General features: G+C 49.9%; 1 protein-coding gene across 5 annotated transcripts in view; it reads right to left on the reverse strand.

The window, feature by feature from the left end:
- MGRN1 (mahogunin ring finger 1) overlaps positions 1–26410 on the reverse strand; it is a 50585-nt gene that overhangs the window by 2564 nt on the left and 21611 nt on the right. For 3 of the 5 annotated variants that reach the window (XM_071444404.1, XM_071444407.1, XM_071444408.1), the window contains exons 5-14: positions 21533–21650; positions 18007–18073; positions 15138–15190; positions 12891–12938; positions 9827–9895; positions 9625–9696; positions 7767–7926; positions 4837–4946; positions 1434–1657; positions 320–443 (exon numbers count right to left, since the gene is read on the reverse strand). In XM_071444404.1, coding sequence (XP_071300505.1) covers positions 320–443; positions 1434–1657; positions 4837–4946; positions 7767–7926; positions 9625–9696; positions 9827–9895; positions 12891–12938; positions 15138–15190; positions 18007–18073; positions 21533–21650 — 1045 coding nt within the window. The remainder of the gene's footprint in view (positions 1–319; positions 444–1433; positions 1658–4836; positions 4947–7766; positions 7927–9624; positions 9697–9826; positions 9896–12890; positions 12939–15137; positions 15191–18006; positions 18074–21532; positions 21651–26410) is intronic. The other 2 variants (XM_071444406.1, XM_071444409.1) reach the window with 1 other exon arrangement.

Here is a 26410-nt window from a genome sequence, read left to right on the forward strand (position 1 = left end):
GGATGGAGGGGTCTTACCAGCAGTGGGCACTGGAAGCTCCTAATGCCCAGCTCCCACCCTGCCCCAAACACTGCTGGGCTTGCCCAGGATGCTGGAGAAGGTGAGCTCTGCCATGGCTCCATCTGAGTGGTTTTCCACTCCCCAAGAGGTGTCAGGAGCACAGGGAGTGGCTACATCCTTCCCCATGGAGCCTTAGGGGTAAACAAAGCAGCCAATACTCTTGGCTCGGGGCAATGGTTCTTCAGGAGGCACTTCCATGTCCCAGAAGCCCCCCAGAAGAGCTGGGGCTCAGAAGCCCCCCCAGCAGAGCACATCTTACCTCTGGAGAGCTGGTCTCCCTCAGGACCAGCTCACCCCCGCTCAGCACCGCCTGCGAGTCGGAGTCCTCGGAGAGCTTCTCCTCATCCTCCTCGTGGATTGGGGATGAGGGAGACCGTAGTGTGCTGCAGCAAGAGAAACTCCATTTGCAGGGAGTTCCCAGCACCCTGGGGCCTGGAGGACATGGGGGCAGCACAAGCCAACTCTCATGAGCAGGAGCTCAGACTGGGGAGCTGAATTCACCAGGGCCTCCAGTACTGGCCACACAGAGAACAGCAGCAGCAGGGTGGGACAGAGCCAAGAGTGCCAAACTCCAGCACAGCAACAAGAGCCCAGGTCCCACACTGCTTCTCACACTTTCAGGGCCCCCTTCCCAGGTGAAAATCTGGGCTGGAGCACAGTGAGGAGTGCCAGGAGCAAACCCAGTCTGATCTGAGCAGCCCCATATCCTCACCTAACCTCTCCATCACAGGGCCAACAGGAGCCTTCAGACAAGAACTACAGGATCTCCATTCAGCACTTTGTGCTCTGAAATCCAGGTCACCCCCCATTCCTTTGCTCCTGAGGAGCCCCATGGAAAGCTGAAATCCAATGAGGTTTGGACATCAAATGTAAATTCTAGAACTAAGTGCATTGGAAAGGAGACATTTCCATCTGAAGTCTTTACTCTGGGGGTGGTGAGGCCCTGGCACAGATTGCCCAGAGAAGCTGTGGCTGCTCCATCCCTGGAAGTGTCCAAGGCCAAGCTGGAGAGAGCTTGGAGCCTGGGATAGTGGAAGTTGTCTGTCCACAGTGGGGAGATGCAATGAGATGAGCTTTATGGCCCTTCCCAATGCAAACCATTTTGTGATTCTACGATTAAATTCTCCTTGTTAAAACTCCTCTTTCTTTCGGTGACAGAGCCAGCCCTCAGGACACACGAGCTGTAACCTCAGGCTGAACACAGGGACAATGTCCCCATTCCCTCCCTGGCACAAGTACCTGCTGTCCTCCTAAAACTCTGAGTTAGCTGTGCTAGCAGTGACAGGACCAGCCAGAGCCCTCTCCTGGCTCCCAGCGCGTGTGGCCACCAAACCTCAGGGCCTGCAAGAGGAGTGACCCCGTGCCCTGCTGACCTGTCTGGAGACTTGCTGCGCTTGCCCTTTTGGTGGGCACCCTCCAGGGCTCTGTCCATGGCCCCGAGGGGGCGGCTGGCAGGGGCCATCCCATCCACCACCCCCGAGTAGGAGATCTCGTCGTAGAGAGGGGCCGAGGGCAGCGAGGGCGACACGGAGCGCAGCCCGTTCAGCGCCTCCAGCAGCGAGATGGGCTCGTAGCCTGCAGGGATGTTGTCAGAGCTCTGCACGTGAGAAACAGGGGAGATGTTAGGGAAATACCACCAGGATGGAAAGCCCCCTGCCCCCCAGGCAGCCCATCCCCACAGCCACCTCGGCTCCTTCCCTGGACAGCCACAAAATCCCCTCAGGGAATGCTGGTGATGCTCCAGGCAAGTTCCCAGAGCAGTGCTTGAGAGATTGGGCATCCCCCTGATGTGCTTTCAAGAGCTGGGCAAGGAGGGTGAGGCAGCAGGCTCCTAAAAAGCTTCTATAAAATATGTTTGGATTTTTTTTTTCCCCGAAAGCTCTTCCAGTGGTTCAGAGACCTTTCCAGCTCAATGAACATCCCACTTGTGCTCCCAGCCATGGAACATGCAGCTGTTTCACAGCACCACCAGTGTCACCAAGGCAGAGCTGAAGGAGGGGAGCATGTGTGCACCAGCTGAGAGATGGTTCTTGAAGCCTACCCCACTTCTCCCATGTGCTCTCAGCTGCTAACACTGGCTCCATGCACATTCACCTCTGCTAAAAGGCAGGAAAGGGATCACAGAACCACTGACCTTGTAAGGAGGAAGGAAAACCACACCAATTCCCATTCCCTCTGTTAATCACAAAGCTGCCTCTCAAAGGGACCCTTGCAAATCAACACAGGTTTAACTCCAAAAATCCTCCTGATCATAAAGACCCTGTGGACCCAGAGAAAAATGGGGTTTATGCTGCAGCCCAGGAGGCCACAGGCAGCTCAGCCCAGTCTGATGCAAATCAAGAGGTGACACTCCCACAGTTGAGGCTACATTAAATTGAGATGTTTCAGCCCTGTGTCCTCAAGGAGGTGGTTCTAAGTTGTACAGAGGATGGCACCATGCTGCTAAGGCTGGCCATGAACCTCCACAGCTTGTGTGTCCCATGTCCCAGTCACACGTGCAGCTGAACCTGCCCAGCAGCCTGGTCCAACACAGCCCCTGTTTGGTGAGAGCTGAGAGCTGAACTGACTCACCTGTGCTCACAGGAGGAGTTGGGTCTGATGGGGAGGGAAGAATGAGTGGGGTCAATCCCCAACCCACATCCCAGGACTGGTTCTGTGAGGGTTATGAGCTTTGAAGATAAACAGCTCAGCTAAACAAGGAATGGGTTCCCAGCTGCTGCCAGCTGTAGGTGGTGGGGCCAAAAGCCATCTCCAAAAACTTTTCATCTGCAGACAGCAGCCCAGCTGTGCTATTCTGTGTAGAGAAAAGTCAGGGAGACAAACCCCCCCTGGATTCCTGTTTGGGGCTTTTTCTCCTGGCTGTGCAGAGCAGGCCCTGAGGGCTCAAAGGCTGCCTGTTGCTGTGGTAAAAGTTCAGGTTGCACAGCACAGCTCAGAGGCTGGAGGAGGATTTCCCACCAATGGCTAGGACACCCTCACTGGGACACCACTCCCTTGAGGGACACTCACACCATGACCCCAGGAACACTGCCAGTGCCTGTGGGAGCCTTGCAGAGAGCCAGGTCAAGCCAGAATGGGTTCAAACCTGAACCAGCACCAGGTTTTCTGCAGACCCTCAAGCCCAGCAAGTCATGTTCCTACAAGGCTGAGCATCTGAGCTGGCTTGAGCAAAAGAAAACTGCAACGTCCTTGATAGAGATGACAGCCATGGCTGCATTTGATGGGAGTAAACAAAGAGGGCACAAACAGCCTGCCTGGCCTGGAGGCTCCCTCAGGTTTCCCCTTCCCAGCTCCTGGAGCCCCACAATTGCCATTCATGCTGTCCCCAGCACAGCACTCCAGTTACACACTGCCAAACCCACTCAGAGGCTCCCCAGCCAAGACAAGCTCCATCCTTCCTGTTCCTGTAAAAGCAAACCAGCCTGAATGCAAGACCAGCTCCAGCTGCACCTCTACATGCCAGCACCACAAACCACACCAAGATGTGCCCACACCAAACTGCCAAGGGGATGAGGTAAGTGCAAGGAAGCTTTTGGGTGAGCTGTGGGGACTGCAGCTTGCCCACAGTCCTATGAAGCTGTGAAAACATCTTGGCCAGGAACCATAAATCAGCCAGGGGACAGTCCCTGAGAGTCAGCATCAGAGCCCTGTGCCAAGCTGCTTCCTTCTGGCTCGTTCCTCCACAGGCAAACCAGGGATGTCAGTGATCATCTGTGCAGGGTGTGAGCATCTCACTGCCAATGTGAGGGACGTGGAGTGTCACAGCCTGGCAGGGGCACAGGCCAAACCCAGCGTGTCAGCAAGCCCTCGTGGTGACACTGCCACGTGCAGGTGACACTGCTGGCACAGAGCTGCCAAGTGCAACCAGCCAAGTCCACTTACTGTTCTTACTTCCCTCCTAGGCTTCCTGCTGGGCAGGGAGACAGAGCTCACCTTAAGGGGTTTAAAGGGGTGCTGTCAAGAGAAAACCATGTTTTAAAGAAGTTGTTTCTTGAGGTTAAGTGACAGGAAGAGACACACAGCATCTCCTCACCTCGCTGCAGGTGACAGCACCCGTGTCCTCCACACACCACGCTCTGCTTCACAACCCTCAGGCCTTCACCCCCCTATTCCTCAGCCCCAGCTGGAGGCAGCAGAGGGCAGATGGATAAACCCAACCTTTTTCTGTGACAGTATCTGTTCCCATGCAAGCCTGTAGGATGATCTAGATACACTTGTCCTTCTCTTCATTCTAATCTTGGTGTCTCACCAGAGCCAGATGTGCAACAGCACTGCTCAGGCAGAGAGCAGCTGCCCTTCCCACACTGGGACATGCAACTGGGCCCTGAGGCCACCAGCACAACACTTCCCATCCCACACTCCCTCAGATGCATGCCAAGACACCCAGGGAAGCTGCCACAAGGAGGCCTTTCTACTCCCATGCTGGGAACCCCAGTGCCAAGGGTATTTTATCTGTGTGCTGCCACAGAGATGTGTGTGCAAGTCAAACTGGAACCCCTCTGCCCTGTTTTCACAGCTCCCACCCTGTCATGCCCAGAGTTTGCCACTTTTCTGTTGGGCCAGGCAACAAGAAACCTGAGATTTCTGTGGGTTTGTTTCCTCTAATCCAGTTGTGTTGATAAGAAAAGGCAGCACTGCTTGGGAAGCCCTCAGTGAAAGGTGTGACCAAACCTCCTGAGGTCCCAGCCATCAGCCCAAGCAACTCATGCACCCAGCAGCTGCTTGCTGAGGCTGAGAGCAGCAGGCAGGCTTTGTACAGGGGCCAGAGGTACTTACAGAGTGCTCATCATGGTCCACACTCTGTGCCAGGACAGGGCTGAAGGACACTGGTGACAGAGCCCCCGGCTTCTTCCTCACTGCCCGGATCTGCAGCAGGGCACGGAAGGCTAGGAGAGAACAGGAGGTGGTGACTGCACAGCCCAGCAGGGCCAGGCCAGGCCAGGGCTCCTGCCCTGCCACAGACACACTGTGGGCATGAAGGAGCTCCCCTGAGTGTGGGGAGTGGGGCCATGGAACGCCCCAAAGCCAAGTGATGGGGTCAGGCTCCCATTGATCTACACAGGGAAGGATCTTCTGGCTGAAAGTCTGGATGCACAGAGCCCTTGTGGAGAACAGGCACTGCCTGCCCCAGTACACTCATGGACAGGGTGCTTCAGCTACTCTGCAAGTGCAGAGGCCCAGAGAAGTTCTCCTTAAGGGTAGGTCACAACAACACAGTAAGAAAACCATGAGCTTGCCCTCAGGAGTGCACTGCATGCTACAGGTTGGGTGGGGAACTCATTAAATCCCCTCTGGGTTCCTTCAGACGCCACAAACCTCAGCCCTGGGGTCCAGCTGTGGTGGTGAAAGGCTCCAGCTGAAGGGTTAGTGGCTGCACTCTTGTCTCCAGCACAGCCACCCCTCAGTCCTAACACCAGCAGAGCTTTGATCTCCACTCCCTGCAGATCTTGACTATTGCTTGTTCCTCTGTGCCAAGGGCACACACAAACGAGCCAGACATCTGTTCTGATGCAGCTGTGAGCACCTGCCAGGCATCCTCCTAGTTCTTGTTGCACCAAACCCCTTCAAGATCAGCCTAGAGCCAGAGAACAGAGGTACAAATCTATCCTTGCTGCCTCTGCACTCCCCAGAAGCAGATTCCCAGGAAGTCTGAGATATGGGGACATTTTCCAAACAAATACAACCTACTCCCCTCCAGCCTGCAGATGAGACAATGCTGTTCCTCTGTTTTATGATGTGCTACTTATAGTCAAAGCTGTCTGGCACTTCCTCTGGTGAGATCTTGCTTTTGGTTACTGCTCTTTGCCATGTTTGGACTGTTTGGACTTAATTTCTCAGGCCAAACATCCGTCTTAGGCTCTTTATTTCTTTCCCTGAGAATTGTCAGTTAGAAACAATCAAATACCTCAGAGACCAGGGGGTAAAACACACACTCTGCCCCTTCCAGCAGAAACACAAAATTCTCAAGGGCCTCCTGTGCTTTTGAGAAAAAACACAGAATTCAGCAAATGCTGCCTGAGTGCCAAAACATATATTTAAGTTTTTCCATCTTTTGGGAGCTGAGCAATGCAGGGGTTAAGCAAATCCTCCTAATTCCTGGCAGAGCAAAAGACTCCAAACTGACTGTTACCTCATCCCTGCCTCCTGGTGAAATCCAGGTAAGGTTGCCAGAAGATTAAAAAAAATCATGCTGTGTACTTGGACACCCCTCCAGTGGTGCTGGCTGCTCTCTCAGCCAGATACCCTCAGGATAAAGCTTCTCCAGCCCTTCCTTTGGGGATTTTCCATCATCTTCACCAAAACACAAAAACTCCTGATATGGCACAGCCCAGAGCACCTGTACCTTCACATCCACCCCAGGGAGAGGCTGAGTGGCCAGGGAGGCACTGGCCAGAGCCATTCTCCTCTCCTGACTGAGGACATTTATTCTGGGTTCCAGTGAGAGCAGCAGCACAATGCTGAGCCTTGGGGTGGGGTACTGAAAAGAGGCTCATCCTCCCAGGAGCCAGGGCAGGGCCAGGTGTCTTAGGCTGGAAGTGGGGGTGTGTGTTCTATTCCTGTCTGATGGGGCAGTTCTCTGCTGTTCTTGGGGCAGTTTTTTCTTTATCTCTCCCACAGCCAATCCTCCCTGCAGGAGATCTCTGCTGTCCATGGCCACTGAGTGTCCCTGCAGTGCTGATCCAATTCCATCATCCCATGGGGAGATGCTCTGCCCAGGGGAGGAGCCAAGCATTCCTACCTGGATCCAATCTGAGCTTTGGGACAGCACAGCAGCCTTTGCCCACTGCATTCCCAGAGGAGCAGCTTTCTGCTGCCCTGCATTGCCAGAGGAGCAGCCCTTTCCCACTGCATTCTGAGGAAGACCAGGCCCATCTACCCAACCCCTGGACCTTCAGAGGAAAACTCCACCCTTCTACAGGATCACTGCTCTGACAGAACCACAGCTGGCACTGCAGGAGGGCTGAGCCACCATGGGATGGGGCTGTGCCACCACCCTGACACACAGGGGGTCAGCTCCTATTGGGACTCTGCCAGTGTTGTTTTGTATTATTGCATCTTTATTTTATTTTTACTTTCTTCCCTAATAAAGAACTGTTATTGCTGCTCCCATATCTTTGCTGAGAGCCCTCTTAAATTCAAAATTAGAACAATTCAGAGGGAGGGCGTTTACATTTTCCAGTTCAGGGGAGGCTCCTGCCTTCCTTAGCAGACACCTGTCTGTTCAAACCACGACACCAGGGCACTCAGACCCTGCAGATGGGGCAGTTGCTGGCCTGGTGTTTGGGACACTCAGACCCTGCAGATGGGGCAGTTGCTGGCCTGGTGTTTGGGGCACTCAGACCCTGCAGATGGGGCAGTTGCTGGCCTGGTGTTTGGGGCACTCAGACCCTGCAGATGGGGCAGTTGCTGGCCTGGTGTTTGGGGCACTCAGACCCCACAGATGGGGCAGTTGCTGGCCTGTGGCTGGGCACTCAGACCCCTCAGATGGGGCAGTTGCTGGCCTGGTGTTTGGGGCACTCACGCAGCCTGCAGATGGGGCAGTTGTTGGCCTGGTGTTTGGGGCACTCAGACCCCACAGATGGGGCAGTTGTTGGCCTGGTGTTTGGGGCACTCAGACCCCACAGATGGGGCAGTTGTTGGCCTGTGGCTGGGCACTCAGAGCCCACAGATGGGGCAGTTGCTGGCCTGGTGTTTGGGGCACTCACGCAGCCTGCAGATGGGGCAGTTGTTGGCCTGGTAGCGCAGCGTGTCGGCGCAGGAGTTGCAGAGGCAGAGGTGGCGGCAGGGCAGGATCAGGGTGTCCCGCAGGTCCGACAGGCACACCACGCACTCGTTGCTGTTGTCGCTGTTCTCGTCGTCTGAAGGCTGCAAGGAGAGGCAAAGGGTTGGCATGGCAGTGCTGGGGGCTGTGCCAAGCTGCCAAGGGACAGGAGCCTGGGGGAATTTCCCACCCAAAAGTCTGGAAATTCTCTTTTTGCAGCTCTCAGCAGGGGTTCCTTAAGGAGGGCAAACTGTCGCCCACACAGCCCTGCTCACACTCCTTCCTCTCAGGGCACTGGGAATTCGTGGCAGAGTTGTCCTTCCCCACAGCCATGTTCTGTTCAGAGGGGGCCCATTTTGGGGCAGGGATCTCCTTGACTGAGGCTGACCAGGAACAAGCTCCTGCCTCCCATCCTGGTGGCTCCAGGGTCAATAGGGAAGTGAACTCTTTGGAACTCTGGCCTTTCTTCCCCACAGACAGAGCAGCCCCAAAAGGAGCTGTGTGCTGCCTGTTGTTCCAGTCATGTCTAGCCCAGCTTCCACAGGTCCCCTGAGCAGGTGAGTGATTCTCCTGCATCCCCTGTGCTGGCACAAGCTTTGATGCAGCTGCAGGAGAACCAGCACAGGGCACTCAGCTGCCCACAGCTACCCTGGTAAAAGGCTCAGTGTGCACCCATTCGACATGAGCGTGTTTCACACCCATCTTTCTCAGAGCCCCACAAATTGGCTCACAGCCACTGATCAAGCTGGGAGAGAAACTCCCTCTCCAACCACAAGACTGACACCAGAAAACCCCACAGTCTCCCCACTGATGTCACAGAAGTTGTGCCAGAGCTCACCACGATGGCCCAGGATGGGGTACCTTCCACCTTCACCTGGGGCCCCTTTGGTCTCCAGGGCTAACATGTGCCAGACCAGGGGCAACCTCAGTGTCAACAGCATTTGTGCTGCTGCCACATCCTCACCCAGCCTTTTTTTGGAGGGAGAGCAGGCTCTTTGCTGTCCCACTCACATGGTTTGCTGAATAAGGAAGAATAAAAATGGCCCCAGGCCACTTGTCTGATGGGCCAGGATTGCTGGATCATGAGAATCATCACAAGACCCAAAAAGAGGCCCTCAATCCTGTTAATTCTCTCCCTCAATCCTGTGCAAGAAAAATCTTAGCAAACACTTCTCCCTCTTGCCTCTTCAGGTGCTGTTGGCAGACAAGGACCACAGGATGCTCTGGGCAGGACACTGCAGAGGAAATCCTGCATGTCTTACTCCATGTGTGCAAATAGCTCACTCCACACCCCAGAGCTGTGTGATCCCAAGGCCAGCACTGGGTACACTCCACAGCCCAGGTGGCAGCAAAGGGCAGCTCTACAAAGGCTCCACGAAGAATAAATCAGTCACACAACCTGTGCAGGGCTGTGCAGCAGGCTGGGATCCAGCAGCAGCTCCTGCCTCAAGTTTCTGGCTTTGGCATTTGCATTCACATCCCTTAAGGGTGCTGTGCTCCCTCCTGCTGGGGAATGCAAGAGGAATGCAAGAGGAATGTCTCTGGACACTGGCAAACCCCAGAGAGTTCTCTGAAACACTAAAGGAACATGCAGAACCCCCAGCCAGAACACAAAGGAGATACAAGAACAAAGCACAGACACCAGGCACCACTGCCTTGACTGCAGAGAGACAGCAACACTGGCTCTCTACAAGCCCTAAAAATCAGTGCTCTGACACACCCCTGGGGCATTGATCCCCTTCTCTCCTAGCAATCCCAGCCACAGGGAACATCCTCAAGAGCCTCATGTTGCCTAAAATTACCTCAGCACAACTCCACTGAATGCTTGGGCCTGACACCAGGGAGGGTCTGTCATCCTTGGGCTTCTTGGGTGCCTGCAGGAATCACACAGCCTGGACTGTGGGAAGCAGCTCCACACTGCCCTGCCAATCCCCATTGTTAGGCTCAAAAGCAGAAGGTGCAGGCTGGGAACTCCCAGCTGAGGGAGCTGCTGGGCACCTTTACCTTAGTCTCCTGGTTGTTTTTGTTCTCGATGCCGTAGATCTCCTGAAGCAGGTAGCTCACCCGGTCAACCTAGGGGAGAACACCACAGCTGGAGTGACAGCTGCTCTGGCCTTACTGGTTTAGGACCACCTTCCCTCCCTCCCTCCCTCCCTGTGTCAAATGTTACACCCAGAACTCCCCTATAGTGACATGAAAAAGGTAACAAACAAATACTGCAAAGGACAGCTGGGACAATGAGCCTCTCCTTGCTCAAAAAGTAGAGCCCATCCTGCCTGGTCTGAGCAGAGAGTAACAGAAGTGGTTAGCTGGGCTATCAAAAAATCAAAATCATCTAAAAACAAGTACTCTGCTTGTCCCAGACATTGGGAATACAGCTCAAATAATCCAGAGGCAATCAGCCTTTTACACTCCTCTCCTCTCTGAGGTCCTGCTTAACTTCAACCAAGATGAACTTGCACCCATTTTTGCAACCTCAGAGTTGTGCCAACAGCCCCTTCCTGGCACACCAGTGGCAGCAGATCACCTCCCTGCTCATCCCCTGGGAGCATAAGGTTAAGTTACTGAGGACAGACAAACGGTGTCCCTTAGCAGGAGGAGCACTCAAGGAATAACTCTGTGTTAGTGCAATGTCATTTACTGCCATGCCCAGGCCCTTGGTGGCATCTCTAAATTGGGGGTGTGGTGGCAGAAGGTGCTTGAGGCACAGGTGGAAGGTGCTCAGAGCCCCAGCCTGGGACAACTCCAAGCCATGACTTCTGCAAACTGGCAGCTGCCTGCAAACCCCACTGAGCAGCTGAATTTCAGCACTGAGGTCGATTCAGTCAAGATTCAGTCCTGTTTAGCATCTTCATTGATGATCTGGATGAGGGGATCAGATGTACCCTCAGTAAGGTCACAGACAACACAAAGTTTGGTGGGAGTGTTTATCTGCTGGATGGTAGGAAGGCTCTGCAGAAGGATCTGTAACAACAGGGGAGGCTCAGGTTGGACACCAGGAGGAATTTCTTCACAGAAGGGGTTGTCAAACATTGGAAGGGGCTGCCCAGGAGGTGATGGAGTCATCATCCCTGGAGGTTTTCAAAGAATGACTAGGCTGGGTGACATGGTGGTGACCACTCACAGGTTGGACTCGATGATCTTGCAGCTCTTTCCCAACCTAAATGATTCTGTGATCTGGTGCTACACAGCAGCTTCCCCAGAGCAGGATGTGCTCCTCCACAGAAACCCTCATAACAGGTAAAAGGCTGAGGGGGCTGCAAGATGTGCTACTAAACAGGCACATCTCCCAAAAAGTGAGAGGAAACACTTTCCTGCTATCTCCAGTAACTGTCCAGCTCCCAACACGTAGTGAAGCCAAGCCACCAGCACCTCATGTGAGAAGAGATCATCAATCCCAGGGCCCTTGTAGTTTCCATGTCAAACTGGCCTCTCTCCTCTCTCTTGTCACCACTCAGCAGAGGAGTGGCTTTGCCATGGCACCCAGTGCTGCAGAGGGTGACACACGGCAAGGTGGGGGCAGGAGCTGGCTGTACCCGTTTGCCAGTTCAGAAATGCTCTGAGCTGGGACACAGCAGTGATAACAAACTAATTCCAGAGTGTCCCTGTGTAACTCAGTGTGCAGCTCACAGACAATCTGTTCTAGGCCTGCATTTCATGGCAATGAGATCAGCTGTTGGACTGCTGAGCAAAACCCTCTGCAGCGGTCACAACTCACCCAGGAAGTTTGGGAACAATTATGTGGGAGATGTTCTTTTGTAACTTGGCATTTCAAAGAGAGCCTTGTTCCAGCATCCTGACTCCTCAGAGGATCATGATGAGCAACTGTAAGTGCAGAAGTCAGCTCAAAGCACAGAAGAGGTCAGGAAGAAAGAGACCCAAGTCTCTGCAGGAGTCTGTGTTCCTTTTGACTTCTTCCCTCTAAAAATCCTAAGGAGCTTCTGTCCCAGTAGGGAAAGGGTGAGCAGTGCAACAAAGCTCTTCCTGGGAAGAATTCTAGGTTTTCAGAGTGGGAGTAATTCAGAAGGAGCAGGTGGTTGTATACAATTCTTCATCTTCATGCTTCTCCAACCTATCCCACACCACATCATCCTTCCAAAGGCTTCTGCTGCCATTTACAGCCTCAGCAGATGCACATGGAGCCACTGGCCAAGTCCAGGTCATGGTTTTCTGCTGACCCAACTGTTTGTATTCATCCATGCTGACTTTCTTCAGACAGGCTGGTGCTTACACTACAGTTGATCAGCTCATGCACTGCTGCTTCCTGATCAATGCCCACAAAAGGTACCCACAACCCTGGCAGTGGCAGGGAGGGGAAGGCAAAAGAAAAGCAGGGATGGCAAAGAATGTACAGTGTTATACAGATGGTTTATTCCAGACACAGGCTCTACACCTCTGCTCTGCTCTCCTAAGGGTGCAGATGCTATCTCAGATTCAGTGGTGCTGGGTGTTTTCCCAAATGCCATCTTGAGCTATGATTACTGACAATGCTTGTAGATCTCTTCTGACCCAGGGACTGGAATGGAATGACCATCTTTAGAGCAAAAAGTGTCTTATTAAGGCACTTAAAGACCTTCTTGGTAGCAAAAGGGACTTAATTCAAATCAGAAACCCCTAGCTATCAAGTAAGCAGATGAAGTAAAACTCATTTAAAGCTAAAACACAGCACACAGCTAAAGCTGAAAGGATCAACCACCAAAATTTCTTCTCTTTCTTGAAGACATTTCAAGCTGATCCTTGCAGCAGAATCACTACCAGATTTCCTTTCAGAAGCTGAAATTCTTGACAATCTTACCAGCTGGTTATGTATTTCTGGCTGTGCAGGACTGGATGCAACCTCAATCCTGATAAGACACTACCCAGCTTCTGCACATCACACCACACCAGCATGGGGGACAAAATGGCAAAATGAAGGGTTGGCAGCACCTTGCTGCCTTTGCTTACAATATCAGAGCTAAGGAGGTGAGACTCAGGCTCTCAGTGAACACCAAACCCTCCCTCTGGGTACAGCCAGGCACCTGAAGGACACCAGCAAGGCTTTAAGAGTAGAAAGGAAACAGGTACTTACAATCTGCTTCTGTTTTAGTGGTTTCACAGAAAAACTGCCATCAACGTGCTAGCAGGAAAAAAAAAGACATTAAAGCATGAAATAGCTGCAGTGTACAAATCAGAATGGACTCGTTTCAGAGCTGGTGCCTGCTAGCTAAGGGGACAGTGGGGTGTGTATCAGCCTGGATGGCAGCAGTCCCTCCCAGCACAGTTAGTGGAACAGGGTATTGGGGAGCTACTGCTCTGCTCCAGAGCAGAGCCAGGTGGGCTTGGCTCAAGTTAAACCTGGCTGAAGTGGGTCAGAGCCCACACAAAACTCCCTTGGCACACTGGATGCTTTCAGGCTGCAAGCAGTCCAGCTGGGTACAGACACTTTCACCCAGTCCAGCAAGACTTGGGGGGAATATTTGTTTACACCCTAACACCAAATGACAGAGCCACTCGAGGGCAGAGCCCTGACAGAGCAAGGGGCTGCCATGAGGCTGAGAACAAGGTTTGTCCACTGGATGGAGTCAGAAACAAGTCCCATGTGCTCCACATCCTCAGAGCTGTGAGCCTTTCATTTGCTCAGTGGCAGCAGGCACAGCTGGAACAATCCTGTGCATGCCTGGTGCCAGAATTAGTGATGGGAGTAGTGTGCCAGTTCTACTTTCCCCATCATCCACAAAACTGAAAGAAACCAACTCCCCTGCCACAGCCTAGAGAGCAGCAAAGGAGACTCAGGGGATGCTCCAGCAGGTCCTGGGAACATCTGCAGGCCTGCAGGAGGAGTCTCAGAAGGAAGGGACAACATCACACCCCAGACAAAACAGCCCTGTTTTCAGGCAAAAAAGTTTCTGCCTTTGGAGCAGCTGCAAGGTCAGACTACACACAGGATCAAGATTATTCCTCTGATCTTAAAGATACATACAAATAGCAAGTTACCAAGTCCTGCTGGTCTGTTTTTCCTCTGAACGAGCTCTGGGGATCAGCAGTGCTCATTTATCAAGGACCTCCCCTGGATTTATGGACCTACACTTCAAAAGCTGCAATTACTTTAAGGATGGGGAATATATTTTAACCAAACAGGGAGGATGAAGAACTCAACATGTACTTTGCCTTGTGACTTTTTATTAAAAGGGAGATTTTAATCTTGTTTTAAGCATTCAGTGGAAGATGAGAGATAAGAAGTGGCTGAAGTATGACTGAAGGATTCCAGTGCTGTTTTTTTACATCAGCCAGAGGAAACTACAATAACATCCCTGCCCTGGTCCTAGGGGTGCTGCAGCTGACTCCATCTCATTTCTGACAGATGCTCAATTGCCAGGCCTACAAAGCCAGTGCTCAGAGCAGCCTTTCTAAGAGAGAAAACTCACTTCCTTCACAGATCATGTCCAACAAAAAAAGCAACCTAGAACACTGAGAGCATCTCCCAGCCATATGCTTCCTTAGGACTGACTGTGCTTGCCATGCCCTCTGACTCAGCCTGTCACCATCCCCATTATCCACCTCAGAGGAACAGATTTAGGACCTGGCAGGGACCAGGCACACTGAGATACACAAGTCAGCCACCTGCCAGCTGGGAAATGGGGAATTTCCAACAGCACAGCACTGATGCTGCTCCACTCTACATTCCCAGCTCTGCTCCAGCAGCTCTTGCCTCACCTCAGCATGTCAGTGCAAGTATCACCTGCCCAAAAAAATGTGTCTGCAGTGTTACCACTACCAGACACAACAGGATTAGGTCCAGTTATGGATATTGCAACTGTTTTCAGGGTCCAGTTACCAAGGGAAGAGTTTGTTATCAAAGCTTGTGCACACAGCTTGGCCTTACCATGTAGGCAGGGGTCAGCTACATCAAACACCCCACTCAAAAGCAGTGAACTCAGCCTTTACACAGGATATACTCCAATCCTTGGTCCTGAGTGTAAACTCAGGCCTAACAATAGTGCAACAGGGTCTGGACACAGCAGACCCAGTTCTGCAAAACTTGTGAAGCCCTGTTAAACTGTATGGTAGCAGCCATGGCCAACACCTTCCCCCCTCCATGGGAGCACAGGAAACACCCCTGCCATTCCCTGAGTGACCAGCTCAGGTACAAATGATAATTACAGGCTGCACAGGAGCTGCTGCAAATGATTGCTTGTACTACAGCAGCAGCCAGGAACCCCAGGCACAGGCCAGGACTCTGCTGTGCCAAGTGTTATATAAATACAAACTAATGACCCATGGAAATGTTTACATACACAAGAACAGGGACAGAGGGATGAAAAAAACCCTCATTTACCTTTTCAAATGCAGCCAGAAGAACATGGGCATGACCAGTGACCTCAACCACCACTGCAAAAAGAGAAAGGGCAAAACTGGTTAAACATCTCAAGCAGTACCAGCATAAAGGTATGCTGAGCTGAATTTTAGTCCACTTACAATTTCTGAGCTTCCATCTGCTCTATTTTAACCTCCTGCATTTAGAACTTCTCTTATCTTGTCATCAGGTGGGTTCAGAACAGAGCAAGAACAATACCCTGCTGAGCCCTACACAACCATGCTTTCATTGTCCTGGGTGCTCCAAGATCCCACTTTGTTAGCAGAGCTTGGAAAGGGACAGTAAAACAAAGCACTCAGTGGGATTCTCCTGTCCCTGAAATTCCTGGGCTTAATTACCTGAATTTATCACAGATCTATCTGGTTTAACAGCAATTGGCAGCACTTCCAGCCCTGTTACTTATCATTTTATTTCAGTCTGGTCAGATATGCTTATAAAACATTTATTTCTCATACCAACTTCAGACACTGAAACATCTCTGTCCAGCTTTCCCCAAAGACAAGCATTTCCCCTCTTCCAAACTTGAGGGTTCCTTTTTAATTCCACAGCAATGGGAAGGGGCTGTCAGAGGTTTCAGTACTGCATTCCTGGCTACTTCAGCAAATAGAGAGGAGGCAAGGCACAATCCCAGCCTCTCTCACTCTGACTCTGAGGTTCTGTTCAGCTCCAGCTGGTTGGATCCTTTTCCTGAATCCTGTTCAGACTCCTCATATGGAAATGGGAGACAGAGCTTGTGAAGGAGTCACAGAGGGAAGGAAGGCATGGAAGCTCTCATGCTGCTTGGAGTGATGAGGGCTGTGCTCAGCACAGGCAGGAGAGCTCTGCCTGGAAGGGGCAGCTCAAGGAAGCAACTCCTGCTCTGTCTAAAAGGGAAAGGAGCTCCACAGCTTCCTTTGAGCTCCCAGAACAGCAGGGACAACAGAGGAACAATTCCCTGGACTGTGGCACTCAGGCCATGTTTGGAAACAGCTGTATGGAGAGAGGGGAGATTTGCTTGTAGATTTGCTGGGTAATTGAGGTTGGTCAAGGCAATTTGGGTGGAATCAGGAACACAACACAATGCAGAAAAGGGGGTTAAAACTGGGAATTCATCTGCTTGCTGCCCTCACTGCCAGCCAAGAGCAAGACTGCTCTGTGTCTCAGAGTAAGCAAAATTCAGGTCCCTTCCCTCAGTGTGAATGGCCAAGGAAGAGGTCACAGCTCAGAATGGTGAGATCTGCTCTGTGCAGCACCTTTCCTTCCTGTTCTGTGCCCCTCCCTGGGAACAATCCCATTGGCAGGGCTGTCACTGCAAGCCATGGCAGAGTTCAGTCCAAACCAGCATCTCCCTGACTGCTATTTTAATTTACCATTCAACCTTATTTAACAGCTGTCATTTTCCAGGTGCTCCAAACACACCACGCCAGCTCCTTCCAGTCCCATCAGTTAAAAAAAGAACCAAAATACACAATTTCCTCAAATCTTGCTCAAATGTCACACATTTTTGTGCTGATATTCTTTCCAGAAGGGGATTTAAAAGCAGTTGGTTTTCTAGGTTATTAAAATAGATGGGAGTAGATGATTGGCTAAGGCTGGGCATGGTATGTGCATAAATGTATGCTTCCCATACTGCCTCCTGTTCTATTTTTGATCCTTCTAGACATGCCCAACATTAGAGAGTATAAACACCTTGCCAGAAGTTCCATAAACAGAGGAAGCTGTTTTATATTTAGGGTCAAGAAATACACATATATGTCGATTTTACTAACGGTGCCTGAAATCACTAAAAATAGATGCACTTTGGAAGTAATTTCCTTTATGTTGCACTGTGCTTTGTTAGTCACACTTTAAATTGGCTTATTCAGTTCTATTTCTGTCTGCTTGGAAGACTGTAAAACAATGTAATGAGTTTTTGAGCTTTTTCACATTTACAACATAAGAAACTGAGCAAGTGACTGACCCGAACAATGTGACCAACAATGGATTTTTCTTTTCTTTTCTAATTATCTTAAAGTTTGTACAAAATGTTACAGAAGTGAAATGCTGGTCCTCCTGTCCATAAAAGCCCCCAATTTCAAAGAAAATGTGACTTCCTTGTGCCCTGTTCATTGCTGACACTCCAGATGAGCCCAAAAGCACACATCCCCTAAGGGAAATACCATGTATGGTGAATAATAATCTAAAAATAACAGTCTAAATATTCACTGGACTACCCTCTCCAAAAGAGCAGTGTGCTTTAAAAAATAATCATCAATTAATCATAATTTCAAATTATGATTAGTTATTAATTATTTTTAAACTTTAATCAATAATTATTTCTCCTGAAAGGTTATGTTGTTTTATTATAACCATTCAACATCCTCAGAAAAAGCATAATTTCAAACTGCTGAATGAAGCTGCCTTTGGCTGAAGAGTGACCTGAGTACTTTAAAGCCATTTCCTTTTCCCTGCCCATTTCCAGGTTTTTAGGAAGACAACTGACCCCTCCAAGAGGGAGAAAAGACCAGCTCCACCCTCCTTGACCCCTAAACTGCAAAAGCAAAACCCAACAAGCAAGGATGCCATTTGCTCTAATTTGTGTGCCTGGCACTGGTGGCAGAGCCAGGAGCTCTCCTAAACACTACTCCAACACTAAATACCTGGCCATTTTTCCTGTAAAACAATGAAGGCTATTTTTAAAAGTATGGTTTTTATGTGGTTAGCTTGGCCCTTTTAATAAAGGGAAGTTACGGTGAACTCCTGAAGTATTTTTCTTCTGGAAAGGCTCCCCAAGGAAGCCAGTCCTGAAAGGGGTCACCTAAGCTCAGAGAGAGCCAGGAGAAGACCATGGGAACAGAACATCAACTCTTACCATCCCCTTCATCCACCACTGCTCTGATGACCACAGGGAACACGCCACGGTCCAAGTCAAAGTTCAGCTGAGGAAAAGAAATGAGCTGAGGTTACACAACTCACAGCAAACCTGCCTGAAGACAACACAGCAAACCTGCCTGAAGACAACACAGCAAACCTGGCTGAGATCATGTCAGCTCAGTGAGGGATCCTTCTGACATACCCCCAGCTCCTGGTCTCAAAAGGATACAACAGAGCAGGAGTGTGGCCACAGCTGCCTTCACAGAGAGCATCAGGCACAACTTTCCCAGGATTTTTCCTGGGGAAGGCAATGAGAAAACGCAGAGAAGAAGAAAAACAATTCTTATCTCTACTTGCTGCATCTGTTCTTCAGCACATGCAGAATGTGTTATGAAGACTGTTTACCAAAGAAAGATTTCTTAATTGGACACTGGTGATGGTTGTTTAGATTGAGTGACCAATTAGGTCAAAGCTGTGTCGTGACTGTCTGTAAGGGTCAAGGGTTTTCTTCAGTACAGTTTGATATAGTGGAGTATGTAGTGTAATATAGTATAGTATAGCTTAATAAAGCTTTTCTTCAGCCTTCTGAAATCATGGAGTCAGAGCACATTATTCCCTAGATGGGGATCATCCTACATCAATACAGGAGGATTTAAAATTCCAGGCACCAACTTTAAAAGGGAGTCAACTCCAACATACACACACTGACGTGGCACTAAACACCAGCAAAGCAAGGCAAAGGATCTCACTTGGAATTCCAAATAGTATTTAATTCTCATTAATTCATGGATTCTAAAAGTCTTCTGAGTGATTTGTAGTAGGACAAGTTTCTCAAAATATATCCAGTGCCACAATTTTGCTTCCATACAACAGGATACATTGGCCTCAGCACAGCAGCACATTGTGCTCCCAACACCACAAAGAGACCCTGGCTCTGCTATGAAGTTCCTGAAGACATAAGAGAAAAATCTGCAAAACTTCAAGCTCACACAACACTTTAAGGAAACACAGGACTGATTTTCATCTCTTGGCATGTCATGAAATGCAGGTCCTTAAGTTTCTAATTGGTGAGAGTGAAAATTTGAGCGCAAAGGAAACAGTCTCAGTCTCTCCCTTTGCCCTACACTTCATTAAAGCACATCAAAAGCTCTGTGTCATCTTAGAAATACAAGGAAAAGGCAACCTTACAAACACTGTCCTAAGCCAGGAAAGGAAGTGGCTCAGAGACTGGATTTCTGTTGTTTTTGTTAATTACCAACTTGGGTGGTTTTGTCTCATCTCTTGCCAAGACTGAAAAAAAGATGTCATTTCACCCTGATGCTCCAGGTAATCTGTTTTCAGTTTCTCTATGAAAACTGAGACCCAATTCCAGGTGCTGCAGCAGTTCAGACAGTGCTTTGGGGTTTCCATCACTTTGCGACAGCCCCAACATCATCTGCAGCCTGATTTGCTCCAGTTCCTCAAAAGAGAAACCATTTGAAGGGAAAGTCACATCACAGAACTGAGGTTGCTTCACCATATAAATTCCAGTGCTCTTGAACAAAAGGCACCATTTCACATTCATTTTTAGGGCCCTGAACACAACTCACTCAACAATAGCCATACTCTGTAATTTCCAAGCAAATCAGTAAATGAAGAAGATAAAATAAACTTTTATAAAGCTTTTCACAGAACAACCCAACATAACATCAGTCTCCCTTCTTCCCCAGCCAAGATCTACGTCATATCCGAGTATTACACTAAGCAAAAATATGAAATAAATCTGGGGGTTTTGAACAACACCAATAACAAAGCTGGAAAGAAATCTGAAATGTCAATTGCACACAGCTAAGACACTGCCAGCTGTCTCAGATAAAAGTGCTGCATTTTGGTGGCCAGTTGGGAAGATTTAGGACAAGGAGCAATATGTAACACAGAGCTGACATGGGAGGGGAAACTCTTTGGAATCACAGTGCTTGTTCCACATTTTTTCCAGCTCCCAGTAACACCAATGTAAAAAGAGGAAACAGAGGATGCAGCAGAACAACCAAAGAGAGCTGGAAACTCATTTTTCTTTTAAGCTGTCAAAGGAATATGACTTTAGTACTTGAGTTAAAACCTTGCTGACAGGAACAAAAGTAAAAATTAAGCTTCTCAATTCTTTTAGAAGAAAGGGAACTGAGCTCTCTGAGACAACAGAAGGGATTGAAAAGCAGCTCTTCCAGGCTTTTGTAGGCTGAACTTGTGAAATCATCTATTGGCAGAGAAGCCAAGACATCAGGAGACCAGACTCTGCAGGCTCTTGGTAACCACCACGGCATTTGTTAAGGCACGGGACTGATTATAGCTGTAACTGTAACTTCAGGACAATAGCTATTCAATCTTTCAAATACATGAAAGATTACTTTTTTTTCCTTTTTTTCCCTTTTTTTCTTTTTTTTTTTTTTTAATAGGTAGAGTTATCTACCAAGGTTCACATACACAATACACTTGCACAGGCTCGGGTCAGGAAATGAGCACCATTATCAGTGTGCACTTCCTGGGAGAGGAACAAATATATTAGCAATAGCTACAGAACAACTATTCTGCCTTTGAAACATCTTACCACAATTCTGCACAGAGCAGGTGGAAGACCAAGGCTTTCCTTCCATATGCCATGTGCAGGGGAAGCCTCTGGGTGAAAGTTTTAAAGCTCAGAAATGAGAGGCTTACTGCCCATGTTGGAATTTTGCAGATACCAAAGATACCAAAATTAACAGGACTTCACAAGTCTTAGTATGCAGAAAAGCCACAAACCTTAATTAAAACCAAGCCCTGGTCTGTTTGCAGTTATGGGTTAAATTATGAAGAGGAAAACATTCCCTTATTCAGCATTGATGCACCAGTGTAAATCTGCCCCAGAAGGAGAATATCCCTTCACAACACTGTACTGATACAGACAATAGTGCAGGATGTGGTCCTTCAACAGAACAGGACTCTTGCAGAGCAGTGGTCTCCACACTATTCATCCCATCAGTAATGTGTTTTGAGTACACATTCCCAAGATATGTGTGCTTATCATCTGTGGGTTATATACATGTAGTTCTGAAGTCCTTGCCACACCCCAATGAATTTTATTGCCTGCACCTCACTTTGGAGACCACTGTTCTAGAGGCCCACCCAAAAACCCCCAAAATCTTGCAACTGAAACCCACAAAAACAGAGATCACGACAGACATTTGTTCCCACAAGCTCTTTGGATGGCAGAGAGAGGAAGGACAAGGAAAGCAGGTTTTCCAGGAAAAGCTCCAGTGGCAATCTCTGCAGCCTCCCTCCTAAATCAGCTGATCACTGATATCAAAAGTCACTTCTCTGGATTTCCTCCCAGTTGGCCTGATCTGCCTGCCAAGTTCCCATACTGCTCCTCTCAGGGCAGTACCCACAAAACACACTGGAGGAGCTGGGAGAAAGTGTCCCCCAGCCATAGTGGGGGACAGCACTAAACAGAGCCCAGTGCTTTGGGACAACAGGGTGTGGAAAGAAGGGGACACTGAGAAAACACTTACCTCATCATCCTTCCACTCTGAGAAATCAATCTTGAAGGAAGGCAGGGAGAATTGCTGGCTTACCCCTCTCTTGTAGTGAACTGTCTCAGACTGCAGAGAGGGATTCTTTGTGCTGTATCTGAGGGAAGGGGAAAAGAAAACTCAGTGTGACCAAGGACTGCTCCCTGCGCGGCTCTGGCTCACTCCCGCCCGTCGGCCTCTCAGGAATCACAAGTGGCAGCTCTAAGGGCAGAGCTGGCAGGGGCTGGCAGCCATTCAGTGGGGACACAAAGAGGGGAGGGAAAGGTCAAAGCAAGAAGGTGAGCACAGGAAAGAGAAAGCAGCGCAGACAGGCAAGGTCTGATCGTGTCCATACTGACCTGCCTGGGTGCTGAGTACAGGGGGTGCAGCAGCTTGGCAAAGGCCTGCTCCCTAAATCCATGGCCTAGCTTTAAGCTGGCTTGAAGCCCAGCACAGTCCTGATTTCTGCAGGAAACCCAGGAAGAACAAGCTATGACCTAACACTGGGAACAAGAACCCAACACTGGGAACAGACAGCCCAGCATGGTGCTGAAAGCTCTCCTGTGCCTCCGTGGGACAGCTCCACAGTGGGAAATGCTGCTTGGCTTCCACCATCCTGCTAAGCCTTCAATCCACTCCTCACTCCCTCCTGTGCTTCCCCAGGGGTGATGCAGGGCTACCAACAGCACCTGAGAGACATCAACCATCCTCCAACCCAGCCACCCAGAGGAGAGTCACAATTCTTCCACTGTCTCAAAGCTTGTCACTGAAAGACCTGCACTGCCAGGCTGGAATAACATCTGGAATGGGACCACAGCTGCCATCCACCATCTTCTGCACCCTGAGCCCACCTGGTGCTGTCCTCCCCAGGAGACATTTCCCTGCCCACTCCCCCTTTCTGGAGGCTGATGTCTTGAGCTGGATGTGCACAGGCTCTCCCAGTTCTGGCACAGGAGATGAGGCAGTGAACCCCAAAGCAGGGTGGGAACAGCTGAAGCTGCCTTTCCCACCGAAGCCTTTCTTGTCAAATGATCAACTGTGTGCTCAGAGCACACTGACAAAACTGGAGAGAAGGTGAGAGATCCCCTGCCCAAGAGACACTGCAGCAACATCCTCCCTCAGCACAGTGACAAGACAGGCTCCAGCCCCACAAGAAAATCCTCTGCCTTTCTCTGGAAAGCTCCAACAGTTCCTGCGCCCTCTGAGGATCCAGAAGGTCAAGTGTCACAAGATCCATGTTAAATGCTGGAAGGTTGTGACAAAGGGCAGGTTCACCATGTGCACTCTGCTCTTCCTGCCAAGGCAGGTGCATTAAGTTATTTATGACAATACCCTCAGAGCCCATCCTGTACTGTGCTGAAATTGTGCTGCTTTACTAGAAGGTCTCACTCCATCCTTTGCATTTCAAGCATGGTGTGGGGGAGATCAGAGTGACAGGTCTTTTATATGTGAATTACAGAGCGAGCAATTGAGTGAAGTTTTATTTACTGAGTTGTCAAGCACAATGAATAGAGCAAGCCTGTATCTAGCTCCTTTTGTGGTGCTCTCAAAGCTTCCCAGCTCTGCAGAGAGGCACAATTCTCCCTCCACAGCTGGGAAAGCAGGAGATGGAAGAGTGACTTATCTAAGGTGACAGCAAGTCAGGAACTTACTGGAAATAAAGTGCAGAGGAGAGAGTGGAGGTGGGAAAGGGGTGTAAACATGATGCTGCTGAGTGCCAGGAATGCTGGAGGACCTGCATTTACAGCACCAGAAACCCAAACTAGGCTGCAACAGAAAAACAAATAACACTCTTCCAAGGAGGACAGGGCAGAATAATACTCACATTGACTCGCTGCTCTCACCGTCCCTGGGAAAAGAAATAAACCAGGCACATAGATTTTCTGAGCTGAAGAGTAGGACAAAATTATTAAGGAGGCTTCCCCAAGTGAGCTTTATGCCTCAGACTGTGTGACTGCCTGGCTCCCACTGCCAAAACACATCAGACTTGGATCTGAACACCCAGATAACTCTGAGCACCTCCAGCCAGTGGCCTGGTGAATTCCCTGCAAGTCTGATGGCCCCTGACTGCCTCACAGAAATGGATCATCCTTTGGGATGCAAAGGTTCCAACGGGATGCAAAGGTTCTCTGCACAAGACAACACTCCCTGTGCTACACAGGAGGGAAACTAGACAAGCTGTTTCAAAGCAGATATCCTGCATATCAGGGTCTAAGGGGCCTCTACCCATCCCCTGCTCCTCTGGCTGGCATCTGCTCTATTCACAGTTATCTATTCCCTGCCTGTGCTGCTGGGGGCTCACAGCAAACAACAGCAGGGAAGCTCTGTAGAGCTGTGCAGATGTGTTACAGTAAAAAAGAACATGTATCAAAGAATAAAGGACAGCAGAGAAGCAACACGCTGCCTCTCTCTGCAGGAAGAATGAAAGCTGAATGTTTGAGCTGCTGTTGCTCAGACTGTACTGGGCCAGGCCTCCTCCAGAGGAGGACAAAACCACCTTGTGACCACTGACAGCTCAGGACAGTGGACAAGTGAGGGGGGTCTGTCCTATAAGGTCAGGAGCACACAGAAATCCGTGGTCACATTATTTTAACCCTGTTTGTTTGCTCAGGTACCCCTGAGAGCACGAGAACCACAAGCAGCCTGAGGTACCCCACTGCTGGCTGCAGCAGCAGCCCCCAGCTCTGTCCTCAGGGTTCATGCAGCCCATCTCCATCCTGTGAGCTCTGTGAAACACCTTTACTCACAAAAAGCAAACTACACTCTGTACTGACTCCTTCTTCCCTCATGTCACACCCTCCAAAGCCAGCTGTGTATCAGAGAACCAGCAGTTGAGAGGGCTGTAACCATATCCCAGTGACTTCTGAGAGAACTGGAACAAACTAAAATTATTTCCCAGTCTCACTTTTCCTCTGTTAGCAACCACTGCCTGCACAGAGAAACTCAGTCTGTGGCACCTGCAGACCCTAAGCAGCTCCCTAGACAGAAGTGCCATGCTAGAGTTTGGCTAAGCAGAATTAAACTTCTGTTGCTACATGCTTACTGGGGTGTTTGCTCCTTCCCTCATCCCTGGCCTGTGCCTGGGGAAGTTCTCAGCAGGGCACCAGTCCCAGCTCCTGCAGATCTCTCCACTGCTGTGCTCCCACTCAGCTGTGCCTGGCACTGGGGCTGTCCTGGGCAGGCAAAGGGCAGCTCCTGTTCCTGCTCCCACTGGGACCCCTGCCTGAAAAAGCCACACAGGGATCCTTGCCAGGCTGCCTGACTTACCCAGAACACTGCCCAGACCCCATTCCTCAGGAAAAGCAGGATGCATGGAGCAATGTTGCCCTTAGGTAACACTTTTGACTAGAAATGGCTGAGGGAATCTGTGCTTTGAAGAGCCTGTAGACAAGAGTTCTCTTTCTTTAGCAGCAGCTAAATGTGTTTCATGGCAATCTGTAGTGAACCAAGGACCAGGAGAGCTCCAGAGGCTACTCAGGAAACAATCCAGAGGGTACTCAGGAAACAATTCTATCACTGCCACAGGCTGTGACTGCCTGGCAGGCTCCATGTCCTCTTACAGGTGATGAGGAAAGAGTCAGTCAAGCTCTGCTGGTGTTCATAGGGAACAGGAGGTGATGTTGAACAAGCATCCTCTGCTCCTCTCTCCCACCTGCTCATTTCCCTTTCATTTTGAGGAGGATCCTACAGGTCAGCTTTTGGGGAAGAGGGAAACTGAACAAATGTTTCAACTCTAAGTGACTTTTACTGATAATAGAAACACTATCACACTACAGGAAGGCCATAGCCCTGGGTCTCAGTCAGAGTTAGACAATATCCACCCCACAGAGGCTCCCACAAGGAGTCTGGAGGTTAACCAGGTGCTAAGGCATTGCAATCTCTGAGAGTCTTCTCCTTCCCTCCTACTTCCTCCAGGACTGTTTCCACTCCAAGCCAGGCAAAGACAACCCCCTCCCCACGCAGCTGAAACCCCAGTGCCCACATTCCCCCCCAGCCCCTGCAGAGCTCTGCCTGCAGCTGCTGGGAGCACCACCCTCCCAGCTCCAGCCAGGCTTCAGAACTCACACAACAGCTACACACAGAGCCACAAAGGCCACAACTCTTAAGACAGACAGAGGGTTTGTCTGCTTGTTGCAATCTATAGAATTTGCCTCTCCAGCCTGTGAACTCTGCTCACTCCAGTGTTCCCTTGGGGCCTGGTGTGCGCCTGGATCAAAGCCACAAAGGCTTGTTCCTAGCAAAACCCAGCACTGCCTCTGATTTCTTCACACAGAAGAAACCTCTGCACAAAGAATTCATATTAATCACCACAGCCAAAAGCAGCAAGAGCACCTTTCAAAGGCCCTGAGCAGACAGAGGCTATTAAATAACCAAAGGGATAGCTGAGTGCCTCTGTCTCCTACGCAGGCTTGAATGAAAACAGCCGTGTGCTGATTTGGATTTCATTTTGGGACCCAACTCTTCCAACTTTCACACCAGGCAGAGCAGGGAATCATTGCAGGGTCATGTCTCCCATCAGCTCAGGAAACTGTGGGAGGAGGTTTGGGATGAGTGTAGTGGACATTGCAAAACAAACAAGGAAATGGGGTTTATTTTTTTAATAAATCCATTTGCACATCAGCAACACAAACAGCACAGCCCCAGAAAGGGCAAGGATTGCAGAGCTAGACTGACCTATTTTCATTCTGTTTTCTCTTTATACTGAGAAAATAGAACTTGGGAACAGCACTGGGATATGGGAGAGAATCTTTTGTGTCCAAAAAGGAAGATCTTTTTCATAAGAATGGGCTGCAAGGCTCCAAGCTCTCACGTCATATTTATCATGAGCTCCTGATCTGCCTGGATTGCTCATGCTTTCAGAACTGGCTCTTTTAAGTG

The sequence above is a fragment of the Agelaius tricolor genome, unplaced genomic scaffold, assembly GCF_023055355.1.
Source record: "Agelaius tricolor isolate 1412-34295 unplaced genomic scaffold, bAgeTri1.0.p SCAF_19, whole genome shotgun sequence".
Taxonomy (NCBI): Eukaryota; Metazoa; Chordata; class Aves; order Passeriformes; family Icteridae; genus Agelaius; species Agelaius tricolor.